At 45.0% G+C, this 11,334-nt stretch overlaps 5 protein-coding genes across 5 annotated transcripts in view; 1 reads left to right on the top strand and 4 right to left on the bottom strand.

The window, feature by feature from the left end:
• The window catches only part of PPTG_03281 (hypothetical protein), a gene marked incomplete at both ends in the record, with an annotated part of 2,616 nt that extends 634 nt beyond the window's left edge, over positions 1-1,982 (top strand). The window contains 3 exons of the mRNA XM_008895958.1: positions 33-166; positions 353-1,607; positions 1,709-1,982. Of these exons, the coding sequence (XP_008894206.1) occupies positions 33-166; positions 353-1,607; positions 1,709-1,982 (1,663 nt within the window). The remainder of the gene's footprint in view (positions 1-32; positions 167-352; positions 1,608-1,708) is intronic.
• A 1,528-nt stretch (positions 1,983-3,510) lies between these two features.
• Positions 3,511-4,271, bottom strand: PPTG_03282 (hypothetical protein; the record flags this gene model as incomplete). Its single annotated transcript, XM_008895959.1, has 4 exons — positions 3,511-3,634; positions 3,804-3,945; positions 4,017-4,105; positions 4,177-4,271. The coding sequence occupies 4 exons, from the start codon at positions 4,269-4,271 to the stop codon at positions 3,511-3,513; spliced, it is 450 nt and encodes a 149-aa protein (XP_008894207.1).
• A 1,177-nt stretch (positions 4,272-5,448) lies between these two features.
• PPTG_21260 (hypothetical protein) lies at positions 5,449-5,946 on the bottom strand (the record flags this gene model as incomplete). Its single annotated transcript, XM_008896513.1, has 2 exons — positions 5,449-5,559; positions 5,632-5,946. The coding sequence occupies 2 exons, from the start codon at positions 5,944-5,946 to the stop codon at positions 5,449-5,451; spliced, it is 426 nt and encodes a 141-aa protein (XP_008894761.1).
• Positions 5,947-5,965: 19 nt separating this feature from the next.
• Positions 5,966-6,211, bottom strand: PPTG_21261 (hypothetical protein; the record flags this gene model as incomplete). The annotated part of the gene is made up of 1 exon (XM_008896514.1): positions 5,966-6,211. The coding sequence occupies one exon, from the start codon at positions 6,209-6,211 to the stop codon at positions 5,966-5,968; it is 246 nt and encodes an 81-aa protein (XP_008894762.1).
• A 2,992-nt stretch (positions 6,212-9,203) lies between these two features.
• On the bottom strand, positions 9,204-10,166 carry PPTG_03284 (hypothetical protein; the record flags this gene model as incomplete). Its single annotated transcript, XM_008895960.1, has 1 exon — positions 9,204-10,166. The coding sequence occupies one exon, from the start codon at positions 10,164-10,166 to the stop codon at positions 9,204-9,206; it is 963 nt and encodes a 320-aa protein (XP_008894208.1).
• Between the last annotated feature and the right edge of the window lie 1,168 nt (positions 10,167-11,334).

The raw sequence follows: 11,334 nt of genomic DNA on the forward strand, positions 1-11,334 counted from the left end.
GTGGTTGAAGTACGTGGACGATGTTAACTCAGAAAACAAGCCGGTAGCGAGAGTTGCCGTCATGGCGCACTATTACGGCGACGAAGCGTTGACAAAGCTGCTGTTCGACGCAATGAAGACCCCAAGTACGGCAAGTATGGCATCTACATTTCACGAAGAGCAAATAGTGCGTTGGTTGAGCACTAGAAAGGCCCCTGGAGATGTCTTCAAGTTCTTGGCACTCAACAGGGCTGGTGAAAATCTGTTCGAAAATCCGCAGCTTACAATGTGGTTGAAGTACGTGGATGATTTTAATGCTAACAATACGCCGATTTCGAGAATTTCGGTCATGACGAGCTACTATGGTGACGAGGCGTTGACGAAGATGTTGTTCAAAGCAATGGAGACACCGAACACAGCAAATATGGCAGGCAAGTTTCACGACGAACAATTCCAGCATTGGTTGGATACTCAAACACACCCTGGAGAAGTCTTCAGGCCTTGGTACTTGACAAGGCCGGTGACAAATTGCTACAAAATCCGCGGTTTGCAACGTGGATAAAATATGTGGATGATTTGAATTCGGACAACCTGTCGATATCGAAATATGCGGTCATGGCACATTACTATGACGATGAGACGTTGACGAAAATGTTGTTCGAGGCAATGAAGGCTCCGAGTACCGCCAATAACGCAGCTAAACTTCACAAAGAACAAATCCAGTACTGGCTGGATACTCGGAAGCCCCCTGGAGATGTCTTTCAGCTCTTGTCGCTGGACAAGGCAGGCGAAAAGCTGTTCGATCATCCACAGTTCATGAAGTGGGTAAAATACGTGGAAGATCTTAACAAGGTACATCCCGACAAGAAAACGACCTTAATATCAGTTTTGGCTAAACATTACGACAGCGAAGCGTTAGCAAAAATGATGGAGTCGGCCAAGGATGTCCCTCAATCGGCGAAACTGGTAAAGCTACTGGAGACAGAGCAGAAATGGATGACGAAAGAGACCCCAGATAATTTATTCAAGCGACTCAAACTGGATCAGATGGAGAATCATGTGCTGAGTAATACTCAGCTCAAGACTTGGATTAACTACATGAAGGAGTACAATGCGGTGAATCCCAAATATAAGGCTACACTGATTGGAACATTGGCGGCGAATTATGGAGAATTAAAAGTAATAAAAATGCTGGATGAGGCCGCGAAGGCGAAAGATACTGCGGGCGATGCCAAGGTACTGAAGAACGAATTATTGCAAAGCTGGATGCAGAAAGGCTGGAGTCCGGAGTACATCTTCGACGTGGTGTTACGTCTTGACCAAGATGGAAATAAGCTCTTTAGAAATCCGCTGGTGACCACGTGGGGAAAATATTTAATTGCTTTTAATCGGGATAATTACGGCAAGGAAACGACGATAAGGATGATGTTGGCGGCTACGGGTATAGACCCCGACGACTTGAGACCTGTGTCTGACAAAGCTCCAGAACAGTTTTTCGCTATGATGGGACTCACCGATAAGGGACACAACTTACTGATAAGCCCTGAATTCGCCAAATGGATTCACTACCTCGATGACTTCTACGAAGAGTTTCCTGATTTGCGTAAAACCATGATGACAAATCGTTGGTAAATATGATCGCATCAGCCTCGAAAATCTCAAAAACGAAGGAGATTGCTAAAATCGTGGAGTTCGAGCTGTTTAAAAACTGGTATGGCGTCTCTTATAGGTCGGCGGACCAAATCTTCACGATCCTCAACCTTGACCGAGCAGGATCATCACTATTCACCGGTCCTTGGTTGGACACGTGGATTCGATACATGATTATGTTTGAAGAATGGTATTTCCACAATCACATGGCCAAGACGCTTTTGAAATACTACGACGAGAATGATCTGTCACAGATGGTCAAAATGGCAAAGTGCAATCCAAACACAGAAAAGCTGGCCTCATATATCGAGAATGCCCTGCTCCGTTTCAATAATCTACCAAAATCTGATTAATACGGGTTTCTAGTTAGTAGTTTCGGATAAATTTCAAACTGAGTTGTACAAACGTTCCCTTTTTCGCTGTATATTACCCGACATACTCGCACGTCTTCTCTCTAACTGATCATTCACAGGCTCCTCGAAAGTCTACGCAAGTTTCTTTCTATAGGCAATGTATCGAAATGGTTGTCGTGGTGGGTCGGGGGACGGGGTGATCGTGGAGCTTGGATTCGTAACTGATTCAGCAGTGGACTCCACACTTCCTTGTAGATCTGGTCACGGGCCACCGAACGTACTTTCGACTAGTGGTATGGCACCTGAAGTCATAGATCCACACGCCTCCGCTACAAACCGTTGTTCAGCCCAGTTGGCGCAGTCGACATGAAGCGAGCGTATGGACGGCTACGGTGACCGTAGTAGTTGCTGTCAGCCTTACAGGTGTCGGCGTTTGCTTATCTAGTAGTGCGAGCGAGGAGGTTGCGCAAGCTGTGCTAGTTAAAATTAGGTTGGTCAACTGATGTAATTGAGTGTCTTTGATTGTATTGTTACTGTTAACACAATTGCATTGTGATAAGAGATTGAATTCGTTCATGCGTTGCTTTGGGTTTGATGGGAGGAAGTAGACAGAAAATTTTGGTTTGCCGTCTCAGCAGTAACACAACGAGTCACTCGCGTATCACATTCAATTACATCAGTTTGCCAAACCTCCCTCTTAACTAACTCGCTTCACTCGTAGGCACTGGTGCTGGCATTGTCCTGTTAGCCATAGGTGTGGGTGCGTCGGTTGATTCAGTGACCTCCGCGTTGTTGCTGTTGCTTGTTGTAGATCCTGTAGTGGAAACACTCAAGTAGGTGAGGTTTCAATCCATGTCGTTGAACTCGTGGACGTCTTATCGAGTTGAATGATGAATGCTATACACGATGTTACGACCCACCTCAGATCACCTCAACGCAAATCAGGCACAACTGTAAATGTCCGAACGATGGAAGCAGTCCAGCGTCTACAGAATCCTTGCTGCAGCTTGCTAGCAGCAGATACATCAACAGCTTGTTTCTATTCACGCCTGCGAGGTCGTCAGCTATGATGGCGGGGTTACGGAGCCCTTCCGTGGCTAATCGGTTGATTTCCCCTACTGTAGCCTACAGTAAAAACCAGAGAACCAGTTATTTGCCATACAAGGGCGTGGCATAGCGGGTTAGCTTTCTACGCAGCGAATCGAAGAATGAGCTGGGAGAGCCGTGGGCTCGCTCATATCTACTGAACTATCTATAGTACAGACTTCGACATTAGGAAAATTTGCCCTCGCCCCAACAGCTCCAGCAACCTTCAAGGGTTTGATTGGTGCGGATTACTTTTGAATCCCCTAACCGAAGATTCAGATTTATCGAAATCTGAGTCTGATCACTTCAACACAAAAAAATGATCTCAGTCGTTGGCTTTGTATGTGTTACAGCTGCAATTTTATTTATCTACGCTACACACCCTATACAGGCTTGTATCGTGTTTCGTCCGTCGATTCCTTTGTAGAGTACTTCATGCTCTTCACTTGTGCTTCGGCTTGTTGGTGGCGCTCGACTTGGCCTCCTTCGACGACTTGGTCTTCGACATCGTCTTGCTTCCATTCTCGGTGGTGGCAGCATCTGTGTTCTCGGTCGCAGAATCCTTCCTACGATCATCAGCACCGTCATCGGAATAGCCAGACTCATAGTCAAATTAGCCCGGGTAATCATGGCCGTAATCGGGGTTAGCCGTAGCCGTAGCTAGGATAGCCATAGCATACGACGAGTAGTGGCCCGGGTAGTATCCAGAACCATAGACATAACCATCGTCCTTACCGTAGGACGATGCAGTCATCGCCGTAGCTCTTGTAGCCGTAGCTGTAGCCACTGCCATAACCCTTGCAGTCATAGTCGTCGTGGTCATAACCCTCGTGCTTGTTGTAATAGTTTTCCGTACTCACAGCAACCTCTGTCATAGCTGCAGCCGAAATTCTTGACGAAATTGTAGTCATTGTAGTCGTTACCATAATTTTTTAGGGAGCCAACTACCGTAGCCGTAGCCATCATGGCGCTTGCCATAGTCATAGTCACAGTCGTCGTGCTTTTTAATGAGATCACCGCAATCCTTCTCCTTCTTGCTATCGTAGTCCTCGTGTGGATCGGTAGATCTACTGCTATTTCGCCTGTTGTCGACTTGGCGGAGACCAACGATGACGTCAGATCGTCCGCTTTAACGCCAACCTGGCCCATTGCCACGGATGCGAGCACACCCACACCAAATATCAACACCGTGGCGATCTTCATGGTTGCTGGTTGGTCACAGAAGTTTATTGGTCCAAAGGATTGAAAATTAGAGGTGCTTGGATGTTGTTGAATCGAAAAACGACTACTTACTGCTCTGCCGGTGCTGGACTCCGACGATAGCTTGACTTGACTATCAGAGAACGTCATCATTTGTAGAAGTCGCCGTTGAAGAATCACTTAACGTCTCAAACGTGTAAAAATAAAATGAATAGTTATTTACTACCATTTTATTGTATTTACTGTTTCCGAACTCTGCTCACATATGCATAACGAATAGTTATAAGTTGGCATTTGCTATCATAGTGTGGACTCCTTCAATATGCGTATCGACAACCTTTTAATTAGCGTTGTTGGAAACTCGACAAAATCTACCTCCCATACTAAAAGCATTTTTCATTAGAATAGTACTTGCACAATCAAGACAATAGCTAAGTATTCCTGACAGATTCACCGCGTTTGTATGGCAATGGCGCCAAATGGCCACTACATAAGTGCTCTAATATTACTTGCAGTTCGTTATTCCACACTTGCAGCCCAAGTCGCATCGACTCGCTCGACATTTTTACATTATCATATAGGATGGCCTGTGACCAGCAGGTACTTGAAAATGTCAGCAATAACACATATTTTCACTGCCATACAAATAGATAGCGTAAAAAGGCTAGATCAGGACGTCCGCGAGTAGTTGTTTCGGTTTTGTATGCAAGTCCCACATGAGAAACTCCTACAGTATCGGTTGAAATCGGTAATTGTCTCCTCGGTATAGTGAATACCTATTACTTCACTGATAATAACTTTCTCAATTTGGAAAATCCAGGACACTGTGTCCTGTAATAAGCAAACTGATAGGTTCCATTACTGACAAATTCTGTAACAATGACCCTTTTCTTGACCACTGTTTTTCCAGAAACTCGAGTAATTTCAGAAACTAAAGTTTTCTTCAATCAACTGGCGCTGAGCTTTACCTTAAAATGACAACCGGATCAGAATGTGGTCGTACTCTGTTTCTCCGTGCGGCACTATCACCACGTAATTGCACCATAACAGGGACGAGCACACCTAGAACAAATAAATGGGCTTGAGGAAGCACCCACTATTTTCAGGGCTCCCCAATAAGCAATGTCAAATATATTTAGTCCTCACAAAGCAATGAAATATTCATTCAATTATCCAGTCTCTAGTTGACACTACCTACATCCCACGCATCTCTATTGTAGGACAGAAACATCAACACTTCCAGCGTGTTAACATCCATGTTTTTACGCATGTCCGTGTACACCAGCTTCGCCTGAGATTAAAAAAAATCTCTCACACTCATTAGACGTAGGAGGTATCCACGACACAGATATGTAAGTAGTACGCGCTGGGGTCGCTTTCTGAAAGACGGGCCCAAAATCGAGCATGTCGTCTCATCAGTTGGTGGTGCAGCAGGTGAGGCCTTGAAACTTTTGCAGGCCTCTTGCTCAAGCGTAGCCAGGCAGCCATCAGTAATGATTTTGGTGATGTCAGTCTCCAACGCCGGGTAGTTGACTACCGCGGAATCAAACGCCAACCTTCCCCTCATTGCCGAGTATTGGCGCGAGACCCAGTCAAACGCGCGCCGTACCCCTACTAGCGTCGATATGGGGTCCTGCAAAGCCTTCGTGACTTCGTTGAAATCAAACAGCCCATGCATTTTGGCCAATAGCGTGTCTTCATTGGCCAAAATGTCGTTCACAGCCAGCTGAAAACGGCGACTTGTTAGGATTCCGCTCCGTTGGTTGCAAGACCATTGGGTCATGAAAAACCGCCACGATGGCAATGAAGTGACGGCCACCACTAGACCACCCATCGAGCAGCACCCCAAACTCCTCAGTAAGCTTGAGAGCAATGTGGTCTCGAACGTAGGTATAGAGATGATCAATGTACTTCTGCAGCGTTGCAGCCAAATTCGGCTCCATCTTAGCGTTACTACGAACGAGAGGACGCTTGCTGAAACTCACGGGCATACAGTCCACTCAATCCAGTGGAGCACGTCACTAGGCCGCTTGTAACGGGGTTACACGCAAGTGGCTACATGTAGCCACTTGATTACGACAATGGGTTTCACGTTGGTGGGAGATACACCAATGGTTACATTCGACAACCACTGGATGTGTGCATTTAGACTTCCTATTGGTTGAAAGGCGACCTCTTTCAACCAATTAGCTTAACAGGATTCTGCCAACCACTCGTTGGCAAATACCTTTCATTTAGGATATCACTTTAGGAGGAAACCCAAACCCAAAACATAAACATAAATAGCAGTTCTCAATTTTACGGTAAATCGGCTTTTGCATTTCTTACTTAAGTAATTATATACTTACGAGACGTAAGTATAGTTAATCTAAGTTAAGCAAACTACGCTTCCTCATACACGTGCGCTAACGTGTAAGCCGAAGTAGTGGGTACGCAGTGAGCCCATTACACCGCTGGTCTGGCAGCGTGAGCCCAATGCGGTTGCCCTTGCGGTTGGCAGGATGACGCTTCAGGAGGTGATGGACTTGATTAGTGTAGCCATTACCGCTCTTGCATACCATTTGACATGTGTTGAGCGGGCCTGGTTAAGTGCGAGCTCAGTGAAGATCAAAGAATAGAGATCCCTATTTGAAAACTTCATGGTGGCCGTTGTTGGAAGAGTGCTGAATAGAGAAAATGCGCAAGTGAGAGAAGGCTGGAGCTAGCAACAAGTTCGAGAGATCCGCGGATTCTCAGCCAGACCTTATGGTTGGTAGATATTGATACTATAGTTTTTCATAAAATGGCAAAAATATATCAAAATATAGGTGATACCTCTGAATAAAAATTCCCTTGTGAATATCAAAATGTATTTAAATGTTATATGCTGAAGTGGGGAGGCCTGACTATTTGTACAATGTCGTGTTTCGCCCGAAGCCATAAGTTTCAAGACGGGAACGCCCTTTGCTGCCTCATCTTCTGCACCTCATAGCCGCAGCATCCATTCTGGCACAGATGGTTCAGCAGCTCCTTCAAACGTCAATTCGAAACAAGCAAAAACATTTCAGAATGATTGGTTGTCGCTCCAACAGATAGTTTTGCCAAGATTTCTAAACGAACTTTCCAATTACATGGTTGGGATTCACTGACATATATTTTAGGCTGCGATAGGCTTTTACACTCAACTCTCTATGCTATAGCACCGAGCACGACAACACAGGTAATATTTGCTTTGTTTTCCTATCTGGATTTTGTATCTGTGACGTGTATAACAAAGATTGGGAGCTGGACCGCCCAGCAAATGCCTACTTGTATTGTGAGAAACAAATTGCAAAGTAACCTGGCCTGACTACTTTGCCAGCACTCTCTCCTGCCTCCATGGCAGTCCAAGGAGAACACCTGTTGAACATCATCTTGCTGCAGGACGAACATGTGCTTGAAGTTGGATATGACTCAACCATATTACGGGTTGGAGGAGCTGACGTCGATATACAATCCATGCCATCGCCACATATCCAGAGTTTTAGGAGGCGAGGCATTCTAACCCAAAACTACTGTAACATTTTATACCTTGGAGCCCAAAATTACTCGAGATACTGTAACCTTGCAATTAATTCCTGTTGAGTTTGATACTACTTTATATAAGATTTGCCACAGAGTAGGCGTACCCATTATATCGGGTCCCCGCTGACATGACTCTCGTATCGGAAGCGAGGTCCTTAATTTAATCAAGTATGCCGTACCTTGGCATTTCATACCCGTTGCACAACTCATGCAAAGAACGTGAATGCTGCACATGGCAGCCAAGTGCAGCATCATCGGTAAATTACGGAAAACGAAAGTAATTTATTAAGATGAATGTGTATTCCACAGACCTGTAGGTTTTGCAGCACACGAACTAAATGTTTGCGATTTATTTGTTCTCTTAATTAGAGAATATAGGTTATCTCCTTAAAGAATATACCTCTGTCGGTTGTTTCGACAAACCATTTAATAAGAACGAGTAGCGACGGATGCTCTGCGTGGTTTCCTGTAAATTTACGCCGTTGTTGCGCGTTTGTTCCAGATAGAGTTCAAGCTCATCCTGTAAGCAAATGAATTCCACGAGATAGAGATATCCAAGTATTTTTCGTTTTGGTTTACGACAACGTTCAGCGAAGACTTTTGTAGTGAGTTTCTCAGTATAGGCTAGGTTGTAACCACATCAACAGACATTATGACGGAGAGAGAGAGAGAGCTTATGGGGGAGAATGTTAAATTGAGAAAAACACGGGATACAACGACGACGGGGGCTATATAATTACTGTTGTTCAAATACTGACACATATGTTACCTACAGATCCCGAGGGAAAATCTGTTTCGCTTTGTTACTAACAGAAAGTCAGTGCTTAGAGAGGCAACAGCGAAGTCAGTGCGTACATTTGGCATTTCTGTTCGTTAAAATAAGCGGTGATGTATGCAACAATGCAATGCTGGAGTCAAGAGTTATGCACGCCGAACTGCATGGGCCAGTTCCTCGACTTTATATTCCAATGACTCTCTATGGATGAAGACTATGCTCCACACATACACCCCTTCTGTCGAAGCCAATCCGCATCCTGAAACTTGACCAACTCGATGCTCCTTGTATGTTTTTCCTTCAACTTCGATATCAAATTCTTGGACAACAGGCCACTTTAAAGGCCTCCCAGGGGTCCTTGTGAACGGTTGGATGAGTCGATCGACATCATTGGGGTCTGAATCACGTATCGGTCCTCTCTGGCATGCTCTCGGCCGACCAGGCAACCCTCGCATCGGGATCTTATGCAAGTCTAATCCAATTTTGAAGCTTATTTAGCAAGTCGAGGGAAGTAACGACGTGGGAGCACACCCAATCTGTATGCTAAAAAAATGCAGGTAGAACGGAACACATTCCGGATTGAGCGTATCTGTCCATATCCAAAACGATATATATATTTAGAAAATTGGAATGGAATACAGTTTAACACCATGGCGTACCTCATTAAAGCGCCACTTTGATTTTGGTATCAGCGGATTGATCTGCGTGAGAGCCCGTCGGTATACAGTCATGTGCTGTAGCGAATTCGCTGTACATATCCCGTACCCGGTCGATCCACAGAGATTCCTCCGCAGTCTACTAGGGTCCAACCACCGAAATGGATTTTGTATGTGCCGTCCGTTTGACATAACTTTACCGCTGTCCAGTTCTTCTAATGCCATGAATTCACTGATCTCCCATCCATCAGCCGCCAGTCGCTTCAAAAAACTTGTCCTGCATTCCATTTTCTTCGTTTCCGGCACGAGCTTGAGCATGGTAGGATCTCTCGAATACTTAAAAAGCAGCATGTTCCTCACCCAACCTGCGGCCATACCGAGCTTTAGCAGAACATCCACTTCGGGTTTTAAAATCGGTGATATGCCCTTAGTTGTGAAATTAACTACAGTTCCATCATGTTCTCCTTCCTGTAGAATCTGGAATTTGTTCCCAGCTTCACCAGCATGATGGGAGATTAACTTAATTCGTTGATGACAACCTTTGTGTAAGCGGCACTTAAACGCCTTTCCAACACGAAACGTTGACATGTATCGCGTCTTATAGCTGTAAATAGAATGATTCAGCTGGTCCAAGCTCCGCTCTCCCATCTCCTCTGTATCGAAATTACCGACACTGATGTATTGGACTTTGTTCTGATTAGCAACAGTGGGTATGCTAAACAGACCAGTTCCATCAGCCGCATTTTCATACACCAAAGATGAATCAGAATCTTGACCACCGTCTACCGCGGCAACCACTCCAGAACTACCACTATTAGAATACAACGCAGAGCATGCAGTGCCATTGTCTGTAGTAGAAGTGTTCTCGTAGGCGGAAGATGCGACGTCCATGTCTTCGCCCGAGCTAGTGGCAGCGACGTGCATGTCTTCTATGAGTCTGTTGTATAGTCATCGTCCAAATCTTCTACCGAAACAGTCCCGCTCAGCATGTCCTCGTTCTCTGACTTGGTGGCATCGTCTGCATACTCCAGCACATCCGTTTCTTCACCGTCTCGCTTGGGGAGAACACCAGCAGCTCCATGGGATCAGCTTCACACTGCACTGCCTGTTCTTATGTCCGGTGAAAGTGTGACCTGATTGAAACTCCTTCATAGGACTCTAGTAGTCTGTAAATAGCAACACGTATTTGATGGGTAAAAAGATAACAGTATTTCAGTATTGAATTTCTGTTTACCATATAACTAACAGTTTTTCAAGCCCACTAACAGGTGGTTGGCATGAGCAATAGGTATTCTATAAAATATGAGGCAACAGATGTGTCAGTGTCAGAGCAACAGATTTAATATTCTTTTCCTTCGATGAGGTAGGCTAATGGGCAATAGTCATTAGCCTACCTTGTCGCTGTAGCGCGTTTCTGTATTCCTTGAGGCCACGTCGACTTTCCATCTCTGCTTGTTGAGCGTAGTATCAGAAGATTACCGGTGGAAGTTTATTCTTACTGTAAGTAGACCTTGTCTATACTTGACAGGAACCTTTTACATTTTGTTGCTATGACTGCAGCAATAGCAACAGTAAACTAGAATGAAAATCCAAAGCTTCCCATGTAAAACACGGCATTAGGGGGGGGGGGGGTCTCGTCGCCGGCTGCTAACTATACGGTAATTGCTGCAGCGTGCCAATCAATCAATCCGGTGTAAATCAATCAAACTCACGCTTAATAACCGATGGATCATCTTTAAGTTACTGTAAATACTTGTCAATCACAAAACATCCAAATATATACGTAAACAGGGAGAAGGTTAAAGCAGCTTACCTTACAGTAATTGCTACTTCCTCCGTCCGAAAATATAAGGCAGTTTGTCCAAAAGTTTCATTTTTAAGCTCAAATCATCGTATGAAGGTTCATTAATTGGCTAACAGTAAGGCGCTCCGCTTAAAGATGCGATTGGTGGGTTTTACGAATAAATTCGTTGGCTAGAAGCAAAGTTACGATCTCCGGAACAGTGCCACTTCATCCCACTCTACCTTTTTCCTTCGTCGTTCCTACCCATGGCTATTCCCACCGCTCTAAAGTGCCGCACCCGCAAGAACC

This window comes from Phytophthora parasitica, assembly GCF_000247585.1.
Source record: "Phytophthora parasitica INRA-310 unplaced genomic scaffold supercont2.4, whole genome shotgun sequence".
Taxonomy (NCBI): domain Eukaryota; phylum Oomycota; class Peronosporomycetes; order Peronosporales; family Peronosporaceae; genus Phytophthora; species Phytophthora nicotianae.